Source organism: Helianthus annuus, chromosome 11 (assembly GCF_002127325.2).
Source record: "Helianthus annuus cultivar XRQ/B chromosome 11, HanXRQr2.0-SUNRISE, whole genome shotgun sequence".
Classification (NCBI taxonomy): Eukaryota; Viridiplantae; Streptophyta; class Magnoliopsida; order Asterales; family Asteraceae; genus Helianthus; species Helianthus annuus.
Window position 1 is genome coordinate 24,395,070 of NC_035443.2, and position 25,374 is coordinate 24,420,443.

Consider the following 25,374-nt stretch of genomic DNA (forward strand, 5'->3'; position numbering starts at 1 on the left):
TCATATACGTCAGCCACCAAGCTCCACCGATAACCACCATCTCCGGAACCCCATCGGCCACCAAGCTCCACCGATAACCACCATCTCCGCTCACCGCTAACCAATAACCACCGTCGTAGATCTGAATCATCATAACAGATCTGAATCATCTCTCTCTAACCCCCCCCCCCCAACACCATCGTAGATCTGAGTAACATTTCTCTCTCTGTCTCTAAACCTCGTGTGTAGCCGATTTATGCCCTAGCGAAACTTGGAGAGGTAAATTAAGCCACCTGACTTTCGCCGGAGCTCGCAGGATGACGGTGGGTCACCGGATCTAACCACCATCGTCGCTTGATCTTTGTTAAACTCCCCCACATAAAGAAGCAGGTGTGGTCACGAGCCACCGTAATCCCTAACAGGCGGTTGTCATCGTGGTAACTAGAATGGTGGTGGTTGTGGTGTGATGGTGAATGGTGGTGAATGGTGGTGTGGCTAGAGGTGTGTGAGAGAGAGAGAGGAAGAGAAATGAGGTTGTATGTATATCCTTTTTTATGAAAATAACATATATAAATATATACAACTGCTTAAATGACCTATGTTTAATAAATGATCTATTATAAAATTAGGAAAAGACCAAATTGCCCCTGACTTAACAGAGGTGAATGGATGGAGTTAAGTCAGTTGGACCAAAATGGAAACGATAAAACCTTTTTGGATCCAGATGTTAAAAATGAAACCTTTGGACTAAACTGGCAAAATGGCCAAAACCACAAGGACTAAAACGGCATTTAACTCTTTAATTTAAGTCAAGTTTATTACAATAAGGCTACAGTACATGGTCATGACCTTTATGGTCACCATAGTCCTCCACATCAGCGATATATTACCCACTTCTAATCGATCATTCAAAACCACTACCTTAAAGGTGTGGTCATGACCCAAATTACTATTCTTTTATTTTAATTTTTTTTTTTTGAAAAGAAAAAAGAAATATTGAAAAACGAAAGGTAGCTCATGATTGTCATGGTTTAATCCATACCAATCAAGGTGGATGAGGCAAGAGGGTGGTGTAGCATTTCATTAAGGGAAAATAGCCAAAATGGCCATGTTTTGGTCAATTTTTCCAAAATAGCCAAGTCAAACATCTCGGGGAGACGTCACAAACATGTTCAAACGTCTTGGCGGCTGACCAACCAAACGCTGCCACGTGTCCGACAGAAAAGTCAGGCGTCTGGACGTCTTGGCTGAGACGTTTCAGACGGCTTGAGACGTTTCATTATGGCTGCCCATTTTTCCAGACAGCTTGAGACGTTTCCGCCCGGCTTGAGCCATTTCACTCTCTTTAGCCGGCTACATCAGCTCGAGCCAGATTTTTTATTTTAACACGTTTGTTGTATGAATTCAAGACGTTTGTTGTACGAATTCAAGACGTTTTTGTAGGAATTTAAGACGTTTTGCATTTATTTAGAGGGTTCCCTTATTTAAATACTATACATTATGAAAAACCGTATTTGAAGTTTAAATCTAAGATTCAAAAAGTTTGTTTTTTAGTAATTATCTCACAACATGAGAGTCAAGTTTGTTGTTTATACTAGGGGGAAGTGGGATGTCATTAACGGAAACATTGAGTATGTTACTGATGGCGATTCAAGGAGACATGGTTTAGAAATTGAAACAGATCATTCATATAATAGTTTTTTAAACTATGTTTCTAAGATGTGTGATACTCCAAACATTACACGGTTGTCATACCGGATGTCTACGTTTACTGATCCGATCGATATAATTAATGATCGAGATGTTAGATATTTTTTTTTATTTGGCGATGCAGAATCCTTTTGAATTATATAAATTATATGTTATTCAAGAGTCTGGTGTTGGTTCCTCTGGTTTTTCTTCTTTAAACAACTTCAAAACTCCAGATCTAAATATTTCAGTAAAAGAAAGTGTTGATGTTTTAAACGATGAGTGTCCTGTTTTAGAAAAAAAATTTTGAAAAATCATCCACGTCTCACAACGAATCAGCTTCTTCATCTATAGTGTTTGAGGCCGGTCATATATTCAATAACAAAGAAGAGATGAAGCTTGAGTTGGGAAAGAAATGTTTGTTAGAGCATTTCGAGTTTAAAGTTTATAGATCATCTAAGAAACGGTATGAAGTGTCATGCATGGGTGATGGTTGTGAATGGCGATTTAAGGCATATGTTATTCCTGGTGGTAGTTTATTTTTTGTTAAACATATGAATGATAGACACACCTGTTCGAAGACGCAAACACACCCACATTTCCGTCAGGCTAACCCAAAGGTTTTGGGTCACTTTTTAAAGGGAACAACTAAAAGACAGTGGTAGGATATATCGAGCGAAAAAGATTGTCAAAGATTTTAGACAAAGGTTCGAGGTTGAGATAACAACCCTTCAAGCTTGGCGTGGTAAAAGCCATGCACTTGAACTTCTACAAGGAACAACCCGAGACTCTTTTGCCGAACTACCAATATACTGTTAGCTTGCAAATCCTGGAAGCGTTACTCACATCTTGGTTGATGAGCTGAGTCGTTTTGAAATGGTTTTTGTTGTGTTAGGTGCTGCGGTAAGTTACACCCTTTTCTGTTGCACTTGTTCTTATTCTTTTAGAATAACATGGGTTTGATCTTATTTTGTTATCATTAATTTTCAGATTCGTAGCTTTATGTTTAATCTAAGACTGGTCGTTATCATTGATGCGGCACACCTAAAGGGTGAGTTTAAAGGGACGTTGTTTTTAGCAGTGGCCATGGATGGAAATAATCAGATTTTACCAATTGCTTATGGCATAGGAAAATCAGAGGATGGTGAATCTTGGACATGGTTTCTCTCAAAGCTTAGAGAGTGTGTTGGTGAAATAACAGATATGGCAATCATTTTGGATAGGGCGAATTCTATACATGTAGGTGTTAGAAACGTGTTTCCACGTGTTTACCACGGGTTGTGTTGTCGTCATTTAATGATGAATTTACGTTTGCCGTCATCTAATAAAAAGAATACGAGGCACTATGGTGGAAGACATGTAAATCTTATCGGATGTCTGACTTTAACGAGTCATTCAATGCTTTGTGTCTTGCGGTTCCTAGAATACGCCAGGTTTTAACAAATATTGGGTTTGGTGGATGGGCAAGAGCTCATTGTCCCGGCAATCGATACCACTATATGACATCTAATAGTGCGGAGTCTATTAACTCTTTATCTAGATTCTCGCGTAAGATGCAGATAACGCAACTTATCGAATTCTTCTGCGAGTCCGTACAAAAATGGTTTTATGACCGTCGACTGCAGGGCATGAAGGAGAGCCACTCACTGACTCAGTGGGCACAAAAGAAAATTTTTAAGAAAATTGAAGGGTCTAGAACCTGGACTGTTGCAAGTATCAAGGCAAACAATTTTCTTGTTGAAGACGGTGGGAAAAGGGGTTTAGTTGATTTTTTGAATCGTTCGTGCAGCTGCCGTGTCTGGCAAGTTTCTGGTCTACCTTGTGGGCATGTGATTGTTGTTTCAAGATTTTTGGGTGAAACTGACTGCAGTCATTATGCATTCTCGTGTTATTCAAACGAAGTATACAAAAAAAACGTATGAAGAATCGATTAATCCTCTACCTCATAGGTGTTGGTGCAGTAATGTCTATAGCCTTCGTCAATACCAGTCCGTAGCAGATACTGAAGAAATCAAGTCTTTATATTGTAATATTAGAGATAGCTAGACAAAAAGGCAAGGTGGCATTTCTATAATAATGAGAAATCTCATTAAAAGCCTTGTGCCTATAAATAGAGCCTTAGACTTTAGAATTAGGACTTTTGCTCATTTTGATAATTTGGAGAGCTCTAGATATAGATAGAGATTCTAGAGAGAGAAAGTGATTCAAGGTTCTTGTACTCGTCATATCTTTCAATAGAATCACATTATTTGTACGTTCTTGTGTTTAGGTCACGTTCGTGTACGGATTCCGCACGTCACACGTTCGGTTCGCAATCGTTTCGGAGTCAAAACCGGTCCTACAATAGGTCTGAATGGGTGATACCAGAAGGCATTGGCAGTGTATTACCGCCGCATATTACAAAACGTCAATCTGGTCGTCCAAAAGAAAACACCCGAATCTTGTCTCGTAGGGAAGAGCCCGTTCAGGTATATTGTTCGCGGTGTCGAACATACGACCATGGTCGTGACATTTGTTTAGATCCAGTGCCATCACAGATTCGTTCACGTAAAACATCAGGCATAGGAAAAGGGAAAGAGACAGAAACCCAGAGTCCAGCGGATGACATTTGTCAATCTTATAATTTAGCAGAATTTTAATAATAGCTTAGTTTTTTTATGTTTTAATTAGGAAAATCATGTAACAAATTCTCGTAACCGCAATAGTAATTAGTACTTTTAATTTATATAAGAATTAAATTTTACAATGCGTACGTCCAGCCTTCAAAAATTAGTTGGTGTGTAGCGCCCGGCGTAGAGTTCATCAGCCATGTAGCGTCTATATCTGACACAAGCATCCTGAATGTTTACTTCGTTCCATGTCAATGAACGGTTGTAAACTAGATTTTCCAATAGCATATATATGATAAAACCTGAGTTTCGGCCAATATGAGCTTCGTGGTCAGCCCACACAACATTCCCACAATACTCTAAGGCTTCTACACTATCTATCCCCGAGTGTTGCCAGTACGATATACGGCCCAGAAACCATACGAATGGAGATTCAAATTCCAAAAGAATTTGATGTATTTTCCTGTGTATGCAAAATCCTTCTCCGTAATTACTTAGGTTACAGTTATCGGGAAAATAAGCATATATTTTAAGCGAACACATATTTATTTTTAGAAGTAACCAGTGGTTTTCGTTTTGCGATACGGGCATGTAAATCTGCAAAAAATTGAAACGTAAATAAGCCCCGGAAAAGGTATTATTTTTAGGGAATTATTTTTAAAGTTACAAATTATTTAAAAAATCAATATTTTTTTATAAAACATAAAATATAAAAATTGCTAATTTCTTTAAACAGAAAGTTTATTTTTAAATTTATTAAAATAAAGGTCTGCAAATTTATAAAAAGCATACATTCCGAATAAGCATATTTCACAATGTACCGTATCAACGTCCCAAAAGGGAGAAAAATTATCTTTTGAACCGTCTCCATATCCGTAGGCCTCTCTATTTTGTTCTATTATCATGTTAAAAAAAGTAGTCGGGACTACTGTCCACCGATAATCCTTTGACGACATCGCCCTTAACTGTCTTTGAAGCTCCCGTTGATACATTAGCTTGTTACACCATGCATTGATATGCTGAGAAAAATATAGTTAAAGTTTGACTAAAAAAAACACTATCATTAACAGGAAAGGTATTTCGAAGGTACCGTTTCACTTTTATTGCCATTTTGGTCCAAAAGCAAAATTAACTCAGATTTCTCAAAAAAAAACCCCTGCTATTTTATCCTTTTCCTCAGGGGCAAAATGGTCATTTAACAACAACAAAACCCTCATAATCTTCTCTTCATCCACATAACAACAAAAAGAAAACAGAGCAAGCAGAAACCCTAGTTTAGAGTCTCCATGTCACACCCCGATTTCCACGTGTCACCGGTGGGCCCGGTGGGGGAGTATCGTGACGTAGTTGGCAACATAATAGTCAAACAACACAATATTCAATAGGCACAGCGGAAGCAATTTAAAAGATATAATACAACCGAACTTATTTATTGAAATTTTAAATATCACAACGTTCGATTGTTTATCCACAGATGGATCGAAATAAAGTATGAGGTATTAGTTCAACAGACTTCAGGCATCTTAAGCTTGCGAGACTTCTAATGATGCTAAGGAGAAATCCCAGCCAATTTCGATTAGTACCTGCATTCAGTCTTTTGGGAAAAATACGTCAGTTTACACTGGTAAATACAATCAACCGACTCATTTTGGAAAATGATTAAAAATTGGTTTGGATGCACAAGGCATAAACATTTGTTTAACTTGGGAGAATTATTTAATATTATAATCTTGTGAACGAGTTACATGTTACTTATGCGTTCAGTAGCCCGGATCTTGTCCGGGTTAAAGATCAATAGACACACCACTTTAAGTGAGTTATACACGGGAGTACGCCTACACCCCGTGCTCAGGTCGTGGCCATCTCGTAAGATGATGCCAGGGATATCCGGGACATGGTCATTAACCCCCCAAAGGCTGTAAAGTAAACAAGACTGTTTAAACGAGCCGATCAAATTATTCAACTACCCACTAAGCGTGGAGATTTGATGCCCGATCAAGCGGTACGCTATGCACCGTAACCCAAGCCCGTATAGGGAAAATAAGTTAAAAGTATTTACCTGAGCAAGTATTAATCACAATAAGCAAAATGCACGTAGCTTTTACTGGTCCTCCAAATCTGGAACGAAGGTTTTATAATAGCCTATTAGAATCCTAGCGGGTCTTTAATTAAGCTTAAGCTTAGACCGGCTAGTTTCAAAGATACGGTACGTACGCACGATTAAGCGAAGACCGGATAGAATGTGATTTAGACCCGACAAGTTTGAAGACTTGTTTAATATGGGTTTATTATTCACACTCTGGATTTTGAGATAAAACCGTTAAGGTTTGACCCGTTTCGGCTAATTTATGTAAACTTGTTACATAAACCGAACCGTACGCGTAATAAGCGTGACGGGTATTCATGAGAGCTATATACAGGTTTCCTAAGTTAATTATGCCTCAAATATGTTATGACATCAGTAAGGTGTCTTTCATTATGCCCGAAACGTGTTTAAACACAAACTAGGCCCCGTAGGGGTAGTTTGGTCATTTAATAGTTTATAAAAGAGTTTAAGTGTTTAACTGAGTTACAGGTCTGATGTAATCAGTAAACATACTCAAGTTAATGAGTTATAACAGTAAGATAAAGCATATATGTGAAATTTATCATTTCTAACCAAACTAGGCCCCGTAGGGGTATTTTGGTAATTTCACATAAGCCGAAAAGCTCAAAACTGAAGTCTGAGTTTATCAACCTTTTCTTACTGTTAAAATATTAAAATTTGCCTCTTATATCAGTAGGTATCAACCCGGTTATGTCCAATATGATTTTAAAACACACTATGCGCTAAAAACGCTAAATAAGGCGATTAAAGGCCATTTCCGGGTTCGCTACTTAAATCTGATATTTTTATATTTCCAGAAGGCTTAAAATAATTTATTTATCATATGTGATCAGTAGAAAAAGGTTTGGAGTCGTTTAAATATGTAAAACTCATTTTATGGCCCGTAAGGGCAAAACCGACATTTACCGAATTAAGCCTACGACTATGAGTTATGCTCAGCCTAAAATTAATTAAAAATCTTTAAAAATCCCAAAATAATATATTACATCAGTGGGTAAAAGATTTGATACCAAAAAGCATGTTTAACTAGGCTATACGCTAATTACGTCATTTTATTAACATAAAGCATTAATTTTTCGATAATGAGCATAACTCTTAATCTACAAGTCAAACTGATGTCAAACTTTGCATACAAGTCTATATATCAGTAATTAAGGTTTCTACATTTTTACATTTCCATAAATCACGTTTTAAGGTAATAAGGGCATAACGGTCAACATATGAGTAATTAACGGAAACATGCATATTAATTGGATAATTAATGAACCAAGGTGTATAATCACAGAGGGTTGTTCTAACATGGAACCTAGTCCAATTAAAGCTCTGAGGCATTTCTAAAATGTGCCTAAACGGGTCAGAACTGAAAGTCAAAGTGAAAGTCAAACTTTGTGACTTTCGGTTCCGAACCGGGTCTAAACAGGAAATTGTCGGGTTGAACATGTTTAGACATGTTCTTAAACTTATTACTAAGTTATAACAATGATCCAACAGGTTGTATATGATCTACAATGTTAATTATGCATAAATGGCATTTTAGACTTCCTGTTGACTTTTTAAATATAAGTTTGACCCGACTTTTGACCTGGTTAGAGTGATGATCAGGGGAAACCCTTTTGAGGTTTTATTACCCACATAAATACCATCTTGTATCTACTTTTGATTCGAGAATTGACTGAGCCATTAATGACTAATCTTGAAGTCAAACCGTAATTACGACGGTTTGACTTTTAGCCTAAATATTAAGCTAAACTCAATTAAAGAAGGACTAGTAGACTTACAAGAGTCCTATGCACGAGATTGATCACTTGAGGCTGCTTGATAGCTCCAGAAATGATCCACAAATGCAGGAGAAGGTGTGATCAATGAGTTGCAAGATCATGCCCCTTTTATAGTGCTTAACCCACCACAAAATGTTGACATCTTAGTCTAGGACTAACCACAACATTCCCACAGGTGTCCTACAAGTTTAGGGGTTGTTTTAGGGGCCAAGGGATGTGAGAAAACCGGCTAAATGGGTCAAATTCGCGCATAACAGGCTGCTGCCCGCTTTTTCTGTTACTGGGCGCCTGAGGCGGCCCGCCTCATATTTTAACAAAACCCACGCGGGCCGCGTGGCTCTTAAATTCAGATTTTATTTTTTTCTTTTGTTACACAATTGACCCTTGGTCCTTCGAAAGGGTAACTAAGCGTTGTTCTTGCAATTCAACCCCGTATTATTTACCTACAAGGGCTTTAGGACTTATACCCACTTTGCCAAGTCCCTGGGCACTTCTGGTTAACCCGAAAAGTCCTAACTTCCAACGTTTACGCTTTAACACTTCGCACACGAATTTGATCATAACTTTCTCATACGTTGACGAAACTTTACAAAATTTTTATAGTGCATTCTAGTGAGCATAACTAACATTCACAAAGCTCCGGGTTTGTCAAAAGGTCACTCAGAGGTATAATTTAAACATGTTGACACATTTAGCCCCTGTAGTTTGAACTCTCTCACTTTTAGCTCCGTATGATCCATGATTTATTCGTTTGAAGGTATGAGCATCGTGTAGGGTTAATGTACATTACATTTATTCACAGTTGACACTTAGGATTACGTATATTCACGTACTTTGCATGTTTGTCAACTTTTGTCCTTCTATAATATTTCTTTCACATGTTTAAACATTTGACACGTGTCTACATATTATAGGACGTGAATTTCCGAGGTGTTACATCCTCACCCCCTTAAAATAAATCTCGACCCGAGATTTACTGGAATAAATAAGGGTACTTTTCTTTCATCGTGGATTCAACTTCCCACGTATACTCGGGACCTCTACGGGCATCCCATTTGACCTTTACAATAGGTACATGCTTCCTACGAAGCTTCTTAACCTGTCGATCTTCAATCGACAGTGGTTTTTCCACAAATTTCAGGCTTTCATCTATATGCACATCTGTATGGGGTATAACCAGTGATTCGTCAGCGAAGCACTTCTTCAGATTGCAGATGTGGAACACATTGTGAATTCCACTGAGCTCTTCTGGTAAGTTTAACTTATAGGCAACGGACCCGACACGTTCGATAACCTCGAAAGGTCCTATGTATCTCGGGCTTAGCTTGCCTTTCTTACCAAACCGCATCACCCCCTTCCAGGGTGACACCTTAAGTAGGACTTTGTCACCTACTTCGAAGTGAAAATCCTTACGTCTTGGATCAGCGTAACTCTTCTGCCTATCCCGGGCAGCTTTGAGACGGTCACGAATCTGGACAATCTTATCCGTTGTTTCGAACACTATCTCTGGTCCTGATAACTGGACATCCCCTACTTCCGCCCAACAGACGGGCGATCTACACTTCCTACCATATAATGCCTCGAAGGGCGCAGCCTTAATGCTGGTGTGGTAGCTATTGTTGTAGGAGAATTCGATCAATGGTAAGTTCTTATCCCAACTACCACCCAAATCGATCGCACATGCACGCAGCATGTCTTCCAATGTTTGAATAGTACGCTCGCTTTGACCGTCAGTCTGAGGATGATAAGCCGTACTAAAATTTAGACGTGTGCCCAAAGATTGCTGGAAACTCTTCCAAAAATGTGACGTGTATCTAGTATCTCTATCAGAGATAATAGACACAGGTATGCCATGCAAGGCTACAATCTTATCAACGTATAGCTGGGCTAGCATATCTGAGCTATAAGTCTCCTTGATGGGTAAGAAGTGTGCTGACTTAGTCAGTCGATCAACTATAACCCATATTGTATCATTTCCTTTCCTCGTCTTGGGTAACTTGGTAATAAAATCCATAGTTACACATTCCCATTTCCACTTGGGAAGTTCAGGCTGTTGTAGCAAGCCTGACGGCTTTTGATGCTCAGCCTTGACCTGCGCACAGGTCAAGCAGTTGGCTACATGGGCGGCTACCGACTTTTTCAAGCCTATCCACCAATAATTTGCCTTTAGGTCTTGGTACATCTTATCCGCTCCAGGATGAACGGAATATTTGGAACTATGGGCTTCCTGGAAGATAACATCACGAAGCCCCCCATGAACTGGAACCCATATTCGTCCATTTAATCTTAAAATTCCATCCTTGCTAAAAGTTAGCTGCTACTCGGTTACCCCTAACTTTTCATTCGGATAGTTAGCTTCCAACACAGCTTCTCTCTGTGCAGCTAATAACCTTTCCATCAAATTGTTTCTTACTTCAATGCTCTTGGCATTGATTCGAATGGGTTTCACCCTTTCCTTACGACTCAAGGCATCGGCGACTACATTCGCCTTGCCGGGATGGTACCTGATTTCACAATCATAATCATTCAAGGTCTCCATCCAACGGCGTTGCCTCATGTTTAATTCTTTCTGATTAAACAGATGCTGGAGGCTCTTGTGATCAGAATAGATCACGAACTTGATTCCATAAAGATAGTGCCTCCACAATTTTAGCGCGAACACGACGGCACCCAATTCCAAATCATGGGTGGTGTAGTTCTTTTCATGCACCTTTAACTGTCGTGACGCATAGGCAATAACCTTGCCTTTCTGCATAAGCACACACCCCAAACCGGTGTGTGAAGCATCGCAGTAAACCACGAATTCTTCAGTGCCTTCAGGTAATGTCAGTACAGGAGCGTTGCTCAATTTTTGCTTCAGAATCTCAAAGGACTCTTGCTGTTTAGGGCCCCAAACGAACTTTTCCTTTTTCTTGGTCAAGGAAGTTAAGGGTGCAGCAATCCTTGAGAAATTTTCAATGAAACGCCTGTAATATCCTGCCAATCCCAGGAAGCTACGAATCTCTGTAGGCGTCTTCGGCTCTTTCCAATTCATAACCGCTTCCACTTTAGCGGGGTCCACCTGGATACCACGCTCACTGACCACATGTCCAAGGAATTGGACCTCCCGAAGCCAAAATTCACACTTGGAGAATTTGGCATAGAGTTTCTCGTGATGCAGAAGTTTGAGAATACATCGGAGATGTTTCTCATGATCGGCTTGGTTCTTAGAGTAAATGAGAATGTCGTCGATGAAGACGATGACAAATTTATCCAGGTATGGCTTGCATACGCGATTCATGAGATCCATGAATGCAGCCGGTGCATTAGTGAGCCCAAAAGGCATCACTAGGAACTCGTAATGACCATAACGAGTTCTAAATGCTGTTTTATGCACGTCTTCATCTCTAACCTTCAGCTGATGGTAGCCTGACCTCAAATCAATCTTCGAGAAATAACTTGCTCCCTGCAATTGGTCAAACAAATCATCGATTCTGGGCAAAGGATACCTATTCTTTATTGTGACCTTGTTAAGCTCACGATAGTCGATGCATAGACGCATCGATCCATCCTTCTTCTTTACGAACAGAACTGGTGCTCCCCAAGGAGACGAACTAGGTTTGATGAAACCTTTGGCTAACAATTCGTCTAGCTGTGTCCTCAATTCTTTCATCTCGGTGGGTGCCAACCTATAAGGTGCCCTGGCAACTGGTGCCGTTCCGGGGATGATATCAATCCTGAACTCCACTTGCCTATCTGGTGGCAAACCGGGTAGTTCTTCCGGAAAAACTTCCGGGAATTCAGAAATAACAGGGATGTCTTCTATCTTTGGTTTAGGGTCATCAATAATTACTTGTGCCATGTAGATGACACAGCCCTTCTTTAAACCTTTTGAAGCCTTGAGCATAGTCACCTGCTCAGGCAGCCCATACTGGGTATCTCCCCGAATGGTAAGTGATTCGCCAGTCGGAGTCTTTATCACTACCTGCTTCTTGCTGCATACAATTTGGGCCTGGTTGTGAGATAACCAGTCCATACCCAGTACTATGTCAAAACCAGCCAACTTAAACGGAAGTAGAGACAGAGGAAAAGAATGGTTCCTAATGGATATAACACATCCATCTAACATAGTTGAGACGGTCTCTGTGGTTCCATCTGCTAACTCTACCTCATAATTCACTTTTAAGGCTTTGACAGGTAATTTTAGCAATTCACAAAACTTATGATCTACGAAAGACTTATCTGCGCCTGAATCAAAAAGTACTCTTGCAAAGACATCATTTACAAGGAAGGTACCTGTTATGACATTATCGTCTTGCACAGCCTCTTTCGCGTCCATTTTGAAGACTCTAGCATTAGTCTTCTTAACCTCCTCAGGCTTCTTGTTGTACTTTGGGCAGTTGGTCTTGATGTGCCCCTTTTCATTGCAACGGTAGCACGTTGCGTCTTTTATCTTCTTGCAATCCAGGGTTTTGTGATCCGTGGACTTGCAAATTCCACAAGCAAAGGGTTTTGACTGAGTCTGAGAGTTTGACTCCAGTCTGCACTTTCCATAGTGCTGCTTCTTGCAAATTTTACACTTGGGCTTTTCACCAGAATTATGCTCATCCTTCCTCGACTCCGACCCTTTCTTGTTGTCACCGCTCCCACGGTGCTTCTTGTTCGACTTCCGCGAACCATCGTCTTCACGCTTCCTTTTCTCGGCCTCCTTATTCCTCAGCGATCTCTGTCTGACCGCATCCAGAGTGAGGGATAAGGAAATGTCAGCTACAGACCTGAAGGTAGCTGGCCGAGAAGCTTTTACGCTTGCCTTGATTTCCGGGGCTAAACCTCCGATAAAGCGAGCGATTCTTTTTGGTTCCGGGGTTACCAGGTAAGGAACCAACCGGGACAGCGTATTGAAGCTTGTCAGGTAAGCTTGACAGTCTAGGTTCGTCATCACCAACGATAGAAAGTCAGATTCTATCTTCTCCACCTCATGTTGAGGGCAGTAGTTATCCTTGATTAGGGCGACAAATTGATCCCACGACATATTATACAATGGGATTTTTCCGGTGGCCTCAATCAGAGATCTCCACCATGCTAACGCTTCACCCTTGAAGGATTGTGACACAAACTTAACTACATCCCTTTCAGCGCACCCGCTGATATCTACCACCGTTTCCATCTCGTCCAGCCAAGTCATACAGTCGACGGCCCCCTTTTCCCCAGTAAAATCCCTGGGCTTGCAAGACACGAAGTACTTATAGGTGCAACCCTTGTTACGGGGTTCTTGATGCAGTACTAATTGTTGAGATGGGACACTTTGATGGTTGGTGGACTGACGGTCATCACCATCTTTCTTGGGTCCATTCTTTTTGGGAGGAGGCTTGATATGAGCCTCAGAATGTGTCTTGGGCTTTGAATGTGGTGCAGAGTGGGTCCTACTTCGAGTACCACTATATTCCTCATATTGCCTTTCCAAAGCCTGTGTAACAGCGCCGTCTATGATCGCTTTTAATTCAGCACCCGTTAACGTAATCTGGCCGTTCCCATTTTGCTCCACTGGATGGCTATTTATTTCATTTGAGTCAGCCATCTGGATTGAGCTGTTGCAGAAAACAAGGACAATGTTTTATTTGGGAGTTTTTAAGGAATTACCCCTTAGGGTAACTCGTTAACCATGGTAATCAGAGACCATATTTGGTTAACTTATTAATCGTATTAATTTAGGATTTCAATTAAAATTTATCCTAATTGTAAACAATAACAATATATATTAGCACATAAGGCTTAGTCACATGGACAATTTGAATTTTAAGCTATGATTTCAGAGAATCAAGACTTTTAAGGTTTGAACCAAGTTCTTTACCCTCATCAGACAGGGAGTCATAGCTACCTCTGCCTTATGGCTCATATGGAAGTGAGCTGGGCTCGTAGGCATCATATTACCACGTATGGTAAATTATGACCATCTTAATTGATGCTCTCCACCCATGATTCAGAGATCATATAATTGGGTTTGGAATCTTCTAAAGAATCCTTATATATATAAGAATGACATATGATTTTAACGAATCACTTCTGCCAGGAGTGTTAACATGTTTTAAGATGTTAACAGCGATTTGAATCTTTTAAACGGGTCTTACCATCTTGGCCCGGTCTTTCAATTGACTCGAGGGCTAGGTTTCACACTTAAGATTCTTAATTAATATTTAAATAGGCAGATTATTTTTAAAAGGAATGAATATAAATTAATTATGCACATAAGGCTAACATGAAATTTTTATAACACCAACATTCCATTAATTATACATAGGTTACACGCTGCCCTAAACGGGTCTTTTCAAACATCATTTACCCACGCAGGGGTTTAAACAAATACTTGCCCACGCAGGGGCTCAATAACACACATACCCACGCAGGGGTTTAATAGCAACACATGCCCACGCAGGGGCCTAATAACATAATAGTCCACGCAGGGACTTACACAATAAAATACCCTCGCAGGGGTTGACAGAAAGATAGACCCACGCAGGGGTCAAATTAAACATACCTACATACATACCCACGCAGGGGTTTATACAATAAGATATGCCCACGCAGGGGCTTATACAATAAGATATGCCCACGCAGGGGCTTATACAATAAGATATGCCCACGCAGGGGCTTAACAACAGTTGGAAGGAGTCAGCGGTCCTTCTTGCTCTTCCCTTTGATCAAGCTTGTCAGTCCCTGGAAGAACGTTTCTCGCTCCCTTCGCTCCCTGTGAAATTCTCGCTCTACATAGTCCAATCTTTGCAGAATTTCTTCATGCTCTGGTGGGGAGAACCTTGGTGGTTGCGATTGTGCCCGAACAATAGGTCTGGGAGGTATCGGGTACCCATGAGTTGGGTATCCTACTCCCCATGGATCTCCATAGGGTCTTTGAGTGTTATAGTTAGCCGTTACCACGTACGGGTCTGCTTCGGCATAGTTGTAGTTGTTGTGCACTGGCGGTTCGAACGGGTTATACGCCATGGAACTCGTGTATGCCGGAATTGGGTTATCAAAACCCATAGGCGGGGGTTGCGGTGCAACTGGTTGCGAAGGCCCACCCATTTGTGGATCTTCTTGATGTGGCGGGTAGTGGCTGGCACTTGATTGGCGTGGAGAACTAAAATGAAAGTCTCCTGTTCGCACAGATATGCGCGCTCCGGTTCTCCTACGCCTTGGTGGTTGCGGGGGTGCCGGTTGAACTGGTGGCGGAGGAGGTGGTGGCGTGACTGCCACGAACCTTGGATCCCCAGGGGAATCTTGTTGCTGCTGTTGCTGCTGCTGAGGCGGCGAATGGCGAGGAGGCGTATAGTACCATTCGTGCCTGGTAAACATGGCTTGAAAGCTATCAGGACCAACATAGGGCGATCCGTGAAAGGAAGATCCGTCAGAGATCTCTATCGAGTGGTTTGGTGTGCCACTGGCAGGCTCGACAGGGTCCGTATCCTCTTCCATGTCGTCCGCATGATCTCCAGAGAAATGATCTTCTGGACCTAATGGGTTAAAATTTCCTGGTTCTTGTAGGAAGTTTGCCGGGTTAAACCGGCCCCTAAAAACTGGTGTAGGGTCACCGAAGGAGTTGTGCGATAAGGATCGCTGTAATGGTATGTATGAAGGTTGAGGGTTGCTGGCCTCGTAATCCGATCGTGGCGCATAAGGGTTAGGAGGTGTTGAACTGTGTGAGACCGACCGTCGAGCTGGCTCAAAGAGGTTCCTCCGGTTCTGCTGGGGATCGTCACTCTCCGTGGTGGATGGAGCTCTCGCATTCGAGGGTCCAGCTTCATTATTATTGGGGGCGGTGATTGGCCCCTTGCCCCTTCCTCTTCTCCTGAAGAATCTTGGCGGGATTTTGGTAATTCCTGTCAATATGGCATGAGATAACCAAACAAAATATATGCAAAAATAAAGGTCAAATTAATAGCAGAATTTGTCCTAGGTTTTAAGTCTAGACTCGAAGCTTAGAATTGTGCAATTGTGTAGCTGAGATTAAACACAAAAGGCTAGTGTTTAATTCACTCAGTGTTGGCTCTGATACCAACCTGTCACACCCCGATTTCCACGTGTCACCGGTGGGCCCGGTGGGGGAGTATCGTGACGTAGTTGGCAACATAATAGTCAAACAACACAATATTCAATAGGCACAGCGGAAGCAATTTAAAAGATATAATACAACCGAACTTATTTATTGAAATTTTAAATATCACAACGTTCGATTGTTTATCCACAGATGGATCGAAATAAAGTATGAGGTATTAGTTCAACAGACTTCAGGCATCTTAAGCTTGCGAGACTTCTAATGATGCTAAGGAGAAATCCCAGCCAATTTCGATTAGTACCTGCATTCAGTCTTTTGGGAAAAATACGTCAGTTTACACTGGTAAATACAATCAACCGACTCATTTTGGAAAATGATTAAAAATTGGTTTGGATGCACAAGGCATAAACATTTGTTTAACTTGGGAGAATTATTTAATATTATAATCTTGTGAACGAATTACATGTTACTTATGCGTTCAGTAGCCCGGATCTTGTCCGGGTTAAAGATCAATAGACACACCACTTTAAGTGAGTTATACACGGGAGTACGCCTACACCCCGTGCTCAGGTCGTGGCCATCTCGTAAGATGATGCCAGGGATATCCGGGACATGGTCATTAACCCCCCAAAGGCTGTAAAGTAAACAAGACTGTTTAAACGAGCCGATCAAATTATTCAACTACCCACTAAGCGTGGAGATTTGATGTCCGATCAAGCGGTACGCTATGCACCGTAACCCAAGCCCGTATAGGGAAAATAAGTTAAAAGTATTTACCTGAGCAAGTATTAATCACAATAAGCAAAATGCACGTAGCTTTTACTGGTCCTCCAAATCTGGAACGAAGGTTTTATAATAGCCTATTAGAATCCTAGCGGGTCTTTAATTAAGCTTAAGCTTAGACCGGCTAGTTTCAAAGATACGGTACGTACGCACGATTAAGCGAAGACCGGATAGAATGTGATTTAGACCCGACAAGTTTGAAGACTTGTTTAATATGGGTTTATTATTCACACTCTGGATTTTGAGATAAAACCGTTAAGGTTTGACCCGTTTCGGCTAATTTATGTAAACTTGTTACATAAACCGAACCGTACGCGTAATAAGCGTGACGGGTATTCATGAGAGCTATATACAGGTTTCCTAAGTTAATTATGCCTCAAATATGTTATGACATCAGTAAGGTGTCTTTCATTATGCCCGAAACGTGTTTAAACACAAACTAGGCCCCGTAGGGGTAGTTTGGTCATTTAATAGTTTATAAAAGAGTTTAAGTGTTTAACTGAGTTACAGGTCTGATGTAATCAGTAAACATACTCAAGTTAATGAGTTATAACAGTAAGATAAAGCATATATGTGAAATTTATCATTTCTAACCAAACTAGGCCCCGTAGGGGTATTTTGGTAATTTCACATAAGCCGAAAAGCTCAAAACTGAAGTCTGAGTTTATCAACCTTTTCTTACTGTTAAAATATTAAAATTTGCCTCTTATATCAGTAGGTATCAACCCGGTTATGTCCAATATGATTTTAAAACACACTATGCGCTAAAAACGCTAAATAAGGCGATTAAAGGCCATTTCCGGGTTCGCTACTTAAATCTGATATTTTTATATTTCCAGAAGGCTTAAAATAATTTATTTATCATATGTGATCAGTAGAAAAAGGTTTGGAGTCGTTTAAATATGTAAAACTCATTTTATGGCCCGTAAGGGCAAAACCGACATTTACCGAATTAAGCCTACGACTATGAGTTATGCTCAGCCTAAAATTAATTAAAAATCTTTAAAAATCCCAAAATAATATATTACATCAGTGGGTAAAAGATTTGATACCAAAAAGCATGTTTAACTAGGCTATACGCTAATTACGTCATTTTATTAACATAAAGCATTAATTTTTCGATAATGAGCATAACTCTTAATCTACAAGTCAAACTGATGTCAAACTTTGCATACAAGTCTATATATCAGTAATTAAGGTTTCTACATTTTTACATTTCCATAAATCACGTTTTAAGGTAATAAGGGCATAACGGTCAACATATGAGTAATTAACGGAAACATGCATATTAATTGGATAATTAATGAACCAAGGTGTATAATCACAGAGGGTTGTTCTAACATGGAACCTAGTCCAATTAAAGCTCTGAGGCATTTCTAAAATGTGCCTAAACGGGTCAGAACTGAAAGTCAAAGTGAAAGTCAAACTTTGTGACTTTCGGTTCCGAACCGGGTCTAAACAGGAAATTGTCGGGTTGAACATGTTTAGACATGTTCTTAAACTTATTACTAAGTTATAACAATGATCCAACAGGTTGTATATGATCTACAATGTTAATTATGCATAAATGGCATTTTAGACTTCCTGTTGACTTTTTAAATATAAGTTTGACCCGACTTTTGACCTGGTTAGAGTGATGATCAGGGGAAACCCTTTTGAGGTTTTATTACCCACATAAATACCATCTTGTATCTACTTTTGATTCGAGAATTGACTGAGCCATTAATGACTAATCTTGAAGTCAAACCGTAATTACGACGGTTTGACTTTTAGCCTAAATATTAAGCTAAACTCAATTAAAGAAGGACTAGTAGACTTACAAGAGTCCTATGCACGAGATTGATCACTTGAGGCTGCTTGATAGCTCCAGAAATGATCCACAAATGCAGGAGAAGGTGTGATCAATGAGTTGCAAGATCATGCCCCTTTTATAGTGCTTAACCCACCACAAAATGTTGACATCTTAGTCTAGGACTAACCACAACATTCCCACAGGTGTCCTACAAGTTTAGGGGTTGTTTTAGGGGCCAAGGGATGTGAGAAAACCGGCTAAATGGGTCAAATTCGCGCATAACAGGCTGCTGCCCGCTTTTTCTGTTACTGGGCGCCTGAGGCGGCCCGCCTCATATTTTAACAAAACCCACGCGGGCCGCGTGGCTCTTAAATTCAGATTTTATTTTTTTCTTTTGTTACACAATTGACCCTTGGTCCTTCGAAAGGGTAACTAAGCGTTGTTCTTGCAATTCAACCCCGTATTATTTACCTACAAGGGCTTTAGGACTTATACCCACTTTGCCAAGTCCCTGGGCACTTCTGGTTAACCCGAAAAGTCCTAACTTCCAACGTTTACGCTTTAACACTTCGCACACGAATTTGATCATAACTTTCTCATACGTTGACGAAACTTTACAAAATTTTTATAGTGCATTCTAGTGAGCATAACTAACATTCACAAAGCTCCGGGTTTGTCAAAAGGTCACTCAGAGGTATAATTTAAACATGTTGACACATTTAGCCCCTGTAGTTTGAACTCTCTCACTTTTAGCTCCGTATGATCCATGATTTATTCGTTTGAAGGTATGAGCATCGTGTAGGGTTAATGTACATTACATTTATTCACAGTTGACACTTAGGATTACGTATATTCACGTACTTTGCATGTTTGTCAACTTTTGTCCTTCTATAATATTTCTTTCACATGTTTAAACATTTGACACGTGTCTACATATTATAGGACGTGAATTTCCGAGGTGTTACATCCTCACCCCCTTAAAATAAATCTCGACCCGAGATTTACTGGAATAAATAAGGGTACTTTTCTTTCATCGTGGATTCAACTTCCCACGTATACTCGGGACCTCTACGGGCATCCCATTTGACCTTTACAATAGGTACATGCTTCCTACGAAGCTTCTTAACCTGTCGATCTTCAATCGACAGTGGTTTTTCCACAAATTTCAGGCTTTCATCTATATGCACATCTGTATGGGGTATAACCAGTGATTCGTCAGCGAAGCACTTCTTCAGATTGCAGATGTGGAACACATTGTGAATTCCACTGAGCTCTTCTGGTAAGTTTAACTTATAGGCAACGGACCCGACACGTTCGATAACCTCGAAAGGTCCTATGTATCTCGGGCTTAGCTTGCCTTTCTTACCAAACCGCATCACCCCCTTCCAGGGTGACACCTTAAGTAGGACTTTGTCACCTACTTCGAAGTGAAAATCCTTACGTCTTGGATCAGCGTAACTCTTCTGCCTATCCCGGGCAGCTTTGAGACGGTCACGAATCTGGACAATCTTATCCGTTGTTTCGAACACTATGTTCACCGGTGGCTGTTGTAGGGTTTTGACCGATGAACATCCGGTCAGACTGTTCTCTCATTGATCTTGGATTGTTTTGTAGGGGAAGATATAAAAGGTTTGGGTTTGTAGGGCTCACCGGCACACGAAATACTCATCATCTCCGACTGCCGGAGCGCCGCCGTCAAACCCTAACTCGAGTGTGACTCCATCGCTTCTTGGATTCCAGATCACCGCCTGCTCTGAAGAGGTGGTGCTTGTGGGGTGGTTGTGGTTGTGGTGTGGGGGTGGGGGTGGGGGTGCGAGAGGGTGGTGGCAAGTGGTGGTGCTTGTGGCGGCAGAGAGGAGAGGGGGAGAGAGAGAAAGAGAGAGGGGGAGAGAGGATTTTGGTGAATCAGGGCTGCTGGTTGATTTATTTAGTTAGGAGTAAACTTCCGTTTTGCTCCCCGTGGTTTGGTCACTTTAACGGTTTTGCTCCAAACCTTTAAAAATAGCCATTTTACTCCCTGATGTTTCGTTTTTTTTGTCAGTTTGCTCCCCGCCTCTAACTCCATCTAAATTGTTTGTTTTTCCATTTTGCTCCCCGTGGGGAGCAAACTGGCAACAAAACCAAAACATCAGGGAGTAAAATGGCTATTTTTAAAGGTTTGGGGCAAAACTGTTAAAGTGACCAAACCACAGGGAGCAAAACAGAAGTTTACTCTTTAGTTAATATGTTAAATAAAATTAGTTGGACAAAAATGCCCCTACACAAAAAGACAAAATAGGCAGGTTGCAATACTCAAAAAGGGGGGTTTTGAATTTTGGACTAAAATGGCAATAAAAGTGAAACAACAGGGACCCGGATTTAAAAAGTTTGAGATTTGGACTAAATTGGCAAAAGTGCCCAAACCACAGGGACCAAAATGGCAGTTTACTCTTTACAAATTAATCCCAACTCCTTTTTATTTTTAATTTTGGTCCACCATACTTTTCATCTTTCCCAAGTTTTTCGTTTCGTTCTAAATTTTGTGAGTTAACGCACCGCAACGTGCATGTGGGGTTCAACATTTTATCATATATTTTTTCCCGTTTGACTGGCCCGTTGCGTCACATTTATTTTTCTGCGTTTGACAAGTTCGTCCAACACGCGAGTCCTGGATGGACTTAGTTATTTTTTTCTATGTTTTACGTTTCGCTTTAATTTCTCAGCAACGAGCGTGCGTGATTCAAAGATTTTACGTCTGCTTTTCGCTCGGCGTTATTTTTTTCCGTTTTTATATATTTTGTTTTTACGAGCTTTTCCGGTGTTAGTAGTCGCTGACAATGATATAGTATTGTTACTACTTAACAAAGTTTTATGTAAACCACTGCAACACAGGGGCTTAATACTAGTGTGTGTATAAACACCCACACCCACATGCACAAATAATAAAAAAAAATATTTTAATATGTAAAACTAAGTATACACCCGTATATTACACAAAGGTGGATAAAAAATGATGTAATAAATTAAAATATTTGTAATAAATAATGACATATTACATACAAGTAATAATAAAAAAATAGAAATTAATGTTACATTTAGGAATCTATTAATACAAATTAAAAATCTTTAAAAAGGTGATTTGTAGATAACATTGGATGTCATGCTCGTAAGATTACCATTTTTATCAACAACTAACGATTTAAGTCCATCACTACTATTGATTCTGGAAAAAGCCATGTATAGACCATGTGAAAATATTGATTATTTTAAAAACAAACCAACTCTGGATAGTCATTATCCTTGAATTTTGTTAACCGTCATCGCAAAACATACACGAGATTGTCCTTGAATTTTGTCAATCGTCATCGTAAAACATACACGAGAGAAAACGGTCTTCTTTGATCTTGTGTATTACATTGGGGCTGAATACATGATATATTGCATATTTATTGAAATTTTGAATTTAAATTTTCTTAAGTTATACATTTTTTTATTTGATCTAAACATATTATTAAATTTAGAGTTAACTGTCATTTCGTCTTTGTGGTTTGTCCAAATATGCTAGTCCATGCCAATTTTAAATTTGTATCATTTCCGTTTCTGACATTCTTGAAACATGTTAGTTTAATCCAAAAAGTTAACAGCTATTAACTTTAAGTGTTAAATGATAGGTAAATGTAACACCCCGTGTTTCGAAAGTCAAGGTACAAGTCAAAGTCAAAGTCAAAGTCAAAGGAAGAAAAGATTGCTAATTGCGATCTGTCACTTCTTGCTTAACTATGGATTGTACACCGTGACTTGTAATCGAACCTTTTATTCTATTTGCTTTAGTGGTATTATGTGGAGTATCTATTAATAATCGAGGTTTCATCGATGTTTATTGCATGTTTTATCGCTTTATCGCTTAATCGGCAATCGCATCGCAATCGCGTTCGCAACTTGACTAATAGGTTCTGTATATTGATTTACGTGTGTGTGATATTTATGTGTTACTTGTGCATGTTTACTTATTGTTTTGTGGTGATTAATCGAAACGCAACCGCAACTCTATCGCAATCGCAACTTAATCGCAAACGCTAAACGCCCGTTAATTAAGATGATTGTTTGTTAGATATAGCGAGTTTCGATTAAGTTAATTGTAGCCATTATTAATCCATCGCATCGCTTAAACGCATCGCAACGCTCAACACGTGAAACGAAACGCCGGAACTCAACACGTCGGATACTTCGACCGAATGGCCAATCGATCGAATGGCCATCCGATCGGATCGCCATCCAATCGGATTGCCATCCGATCGAAGTGCTATCCGATCGAGATGCCACCCGACACCTGCACCCTTGCACTCCACTTTCCTCTTTTGGCAACCTATAAATACCTCGTGTCACATCACTTGTGGTGTGACAACTCTCTTACTCGACCAAGCGCGTTCCAAACCTTCTTTCTCTCGACTTCTCACGATCCTTGTAAGTTTCCAACTCAAATCTTGTGCTTCTATGATCTACACACATTTCTTCATCATTTTCACCTTTGAATCTTAACTTTTAACCGTGAAATCAGCGGATCTGAGGTGTTCTAGGGTGATGTCATCATTGTGTTCTTATGAACTTTAAGGTTTGGCCTCATTCCATCAAGACCAACTTAGATCTGAAGGATTTCCACATGATTTAACAATGATTCTGTATAGATCTAAACATTTTCGAACTTGAAAGGATTGAAAGACACTTTTTCAACTTTCTTTCAACTCTTTTACACTCAATGCACTCAAAACCGATAGAATCGGAGCTCGTTCAGGCCTTCTACTCTTCTCTAGTGAAGTGACGGTTTGAGATCTGGTTTCTATCAACAAGACAATCGATTTCGGGTTGAGTATGAACAACCGTCAAGGACAGTTAACTGATCATATTAGGGTGATTCCTGTTCGATCGGATAACTCGGGTCTGATGGAAGTTCCTATTGCTTAATGCGTTGTCATAACGTCTCGATCAAACCGCAAAACTTTTCAAACTTAACAAATTTCTCAAGTTTCAAGACGATCAGGTTGTGGGACGGATTGTCGTCCGATCGGATTGCCATCCGATCGAACGGCAATCCGATCGGATTGCACTTGGATTTCAACACTTAAATTGTTTTATAAATTTTCAAAGATCATCAGCTTCTAACGGATTGCCATCCGATTGGAAGACCATCCGATCGAATGACCATCCTGCTGTGAACTTGTTCTCAAACTGAAATGTCTCGCCATTCGGATCGCTATCCGATCGAATGACCGTTCGATCGATCAACCTGAAGGATAGAGATACTTCTCTGTTTTCAAAATGCTACAATGAAACTTCAAAGCCATCATACACAAACACATCCTTACCAAACGAATGTCAATCCGACCGAATGGCCATCCGATCCGATGACCATCCGAACGGATTGACATCCGATCGGATTACCGTTCGACACTTGTTACTTTTGCATCGTTTTACGTGTCGTTCTTCGCTTATGCTATCATTAACTATTCAGGCTAATCTCTCAGCGCTCCCTTCAATCCAAGAGAGTGTTTACTTGTTATACGCTATCTGTGAGTATACTCGATCCCTTTTTGATTTATGCACTTTTGGGTGTTACATACGTTACTTATTCAAATCACATCGATCACACAACGCAAACACTTTTATACGCTAATCGTTACTGCATGTTATACGTGTTACTCGTGAACGTTTGTATGTTATGTTTACACAGTGATTGTTGCCTGACGCCTTAGCAACGATAGTACTATAGTTCAGACTCAGCACCTGTCGTGGACAGGGGTTGTTAAGGTTATTCCTTCACGTGTCACAGTGGTGATATGTGTTGCGCATTCTACAACTCGCAGTCATGTCTGTGTATATTTCATTGTCGATAACCTACTAGCTTCACTTTGCTACATGTTACATGCTGGTTATGCGTAAACGATTTTGAACTCTATTATACCATTAAACTTGTATGCTCACCTTTACACTATGTGTATTGACCTCTATTTTAACGTATGTGACAGATGCTTGGGATGCTTGCTTGCTTTCATGGAATCGAGCTTAGGAGAGTCTAGAAACCTACGAACAATTTATTTATTTAAATATGAGTTGTCGGAAAAGGTTTACTTGTCTTTGAGATATCTCTGTTTGTAATAATTGTTTTACTTGATGGGTTATGGTATGGGACTAAATATTAACTATCCGGTAATTTAGTTGTTATGGAATTTCTCTTGGACAATCTGTTTCGCTCAGTGCCGCGCCGCGATGTTTTCGTCATCGGTTGGGGTGTGACAGATTGGTATCAGAGCCATAACTATAGAGAATTAGGCAAGACTCGACCTAGTCCGGGTTGATGTCTTAGAAACGACCTAGTCTACAGTCTAAGTACCAACAGACCGCCTTGTGCATGCCCTGTAGGGGTTTGTACGAGCTTATTTGCTATTCTCACTCGCACTCGCTGAACATTATCACTGCACTACTTTCAAAATGAATGAGTGATTAGGTCGAGATTAGGTGTGAAAACCGCAAACTCTCGATCAGATCGCGTGTTCGACGCAAATTTTTATCTATAAACAAGAGAATTTGCGTTGAATCGGGAGTGAAATCCATACTTCGACGCAAATTTTCCT

At 40.2% G+C, this 25,374-nt stretch overlaps 1 protein-coding gene across 1 annotated transcript; it reads right to left on the reverse strand.

The window, feature by feature from the left end:
- Window positions 1-14,810: 14,810 nt before the first annotated feature.
- On the reverse strand, window positions 14,811-21,982 carry LOC110887793 (leucine-rich repeat extensin-like protein 3). Its single transcript, XM_022135362.1, has 2 exons — window positions 21,922-21,982; window positions 14,811-16,015 (listed from the first exon to the last, which is right to left on the reverse strand). The coding sequence occupies exons 1-2, from the start codon at window positions 21,980-21,982 to the stop codon at window positions 14,811-14,813; spliced, it is 1,266 nt and encodes a 421-aa protein (XP_021991054.1).
- Window positions 21,983-25,374: the final 3,392 nt, after the last annotated feature.

What these genes read in the sequence shown, in the direction of transcription:
- LOC110887793 (XM_022135362.1), bottom strand. Translation starts at nt 21,982, where the DNA reads ATGGCTTTTTCCAGAATCAATAGTAGTGATGGACTTAAATCGTTAGTT. An exon ending in GTTAGTTGTTGATAAAAATG is followed by an intron (nt 16,016 to 21,921) that starts GTAATCTTACGA and finishes CCATATTGACAG; the next exon opens with GAATTACCAAAATCCCGCCA.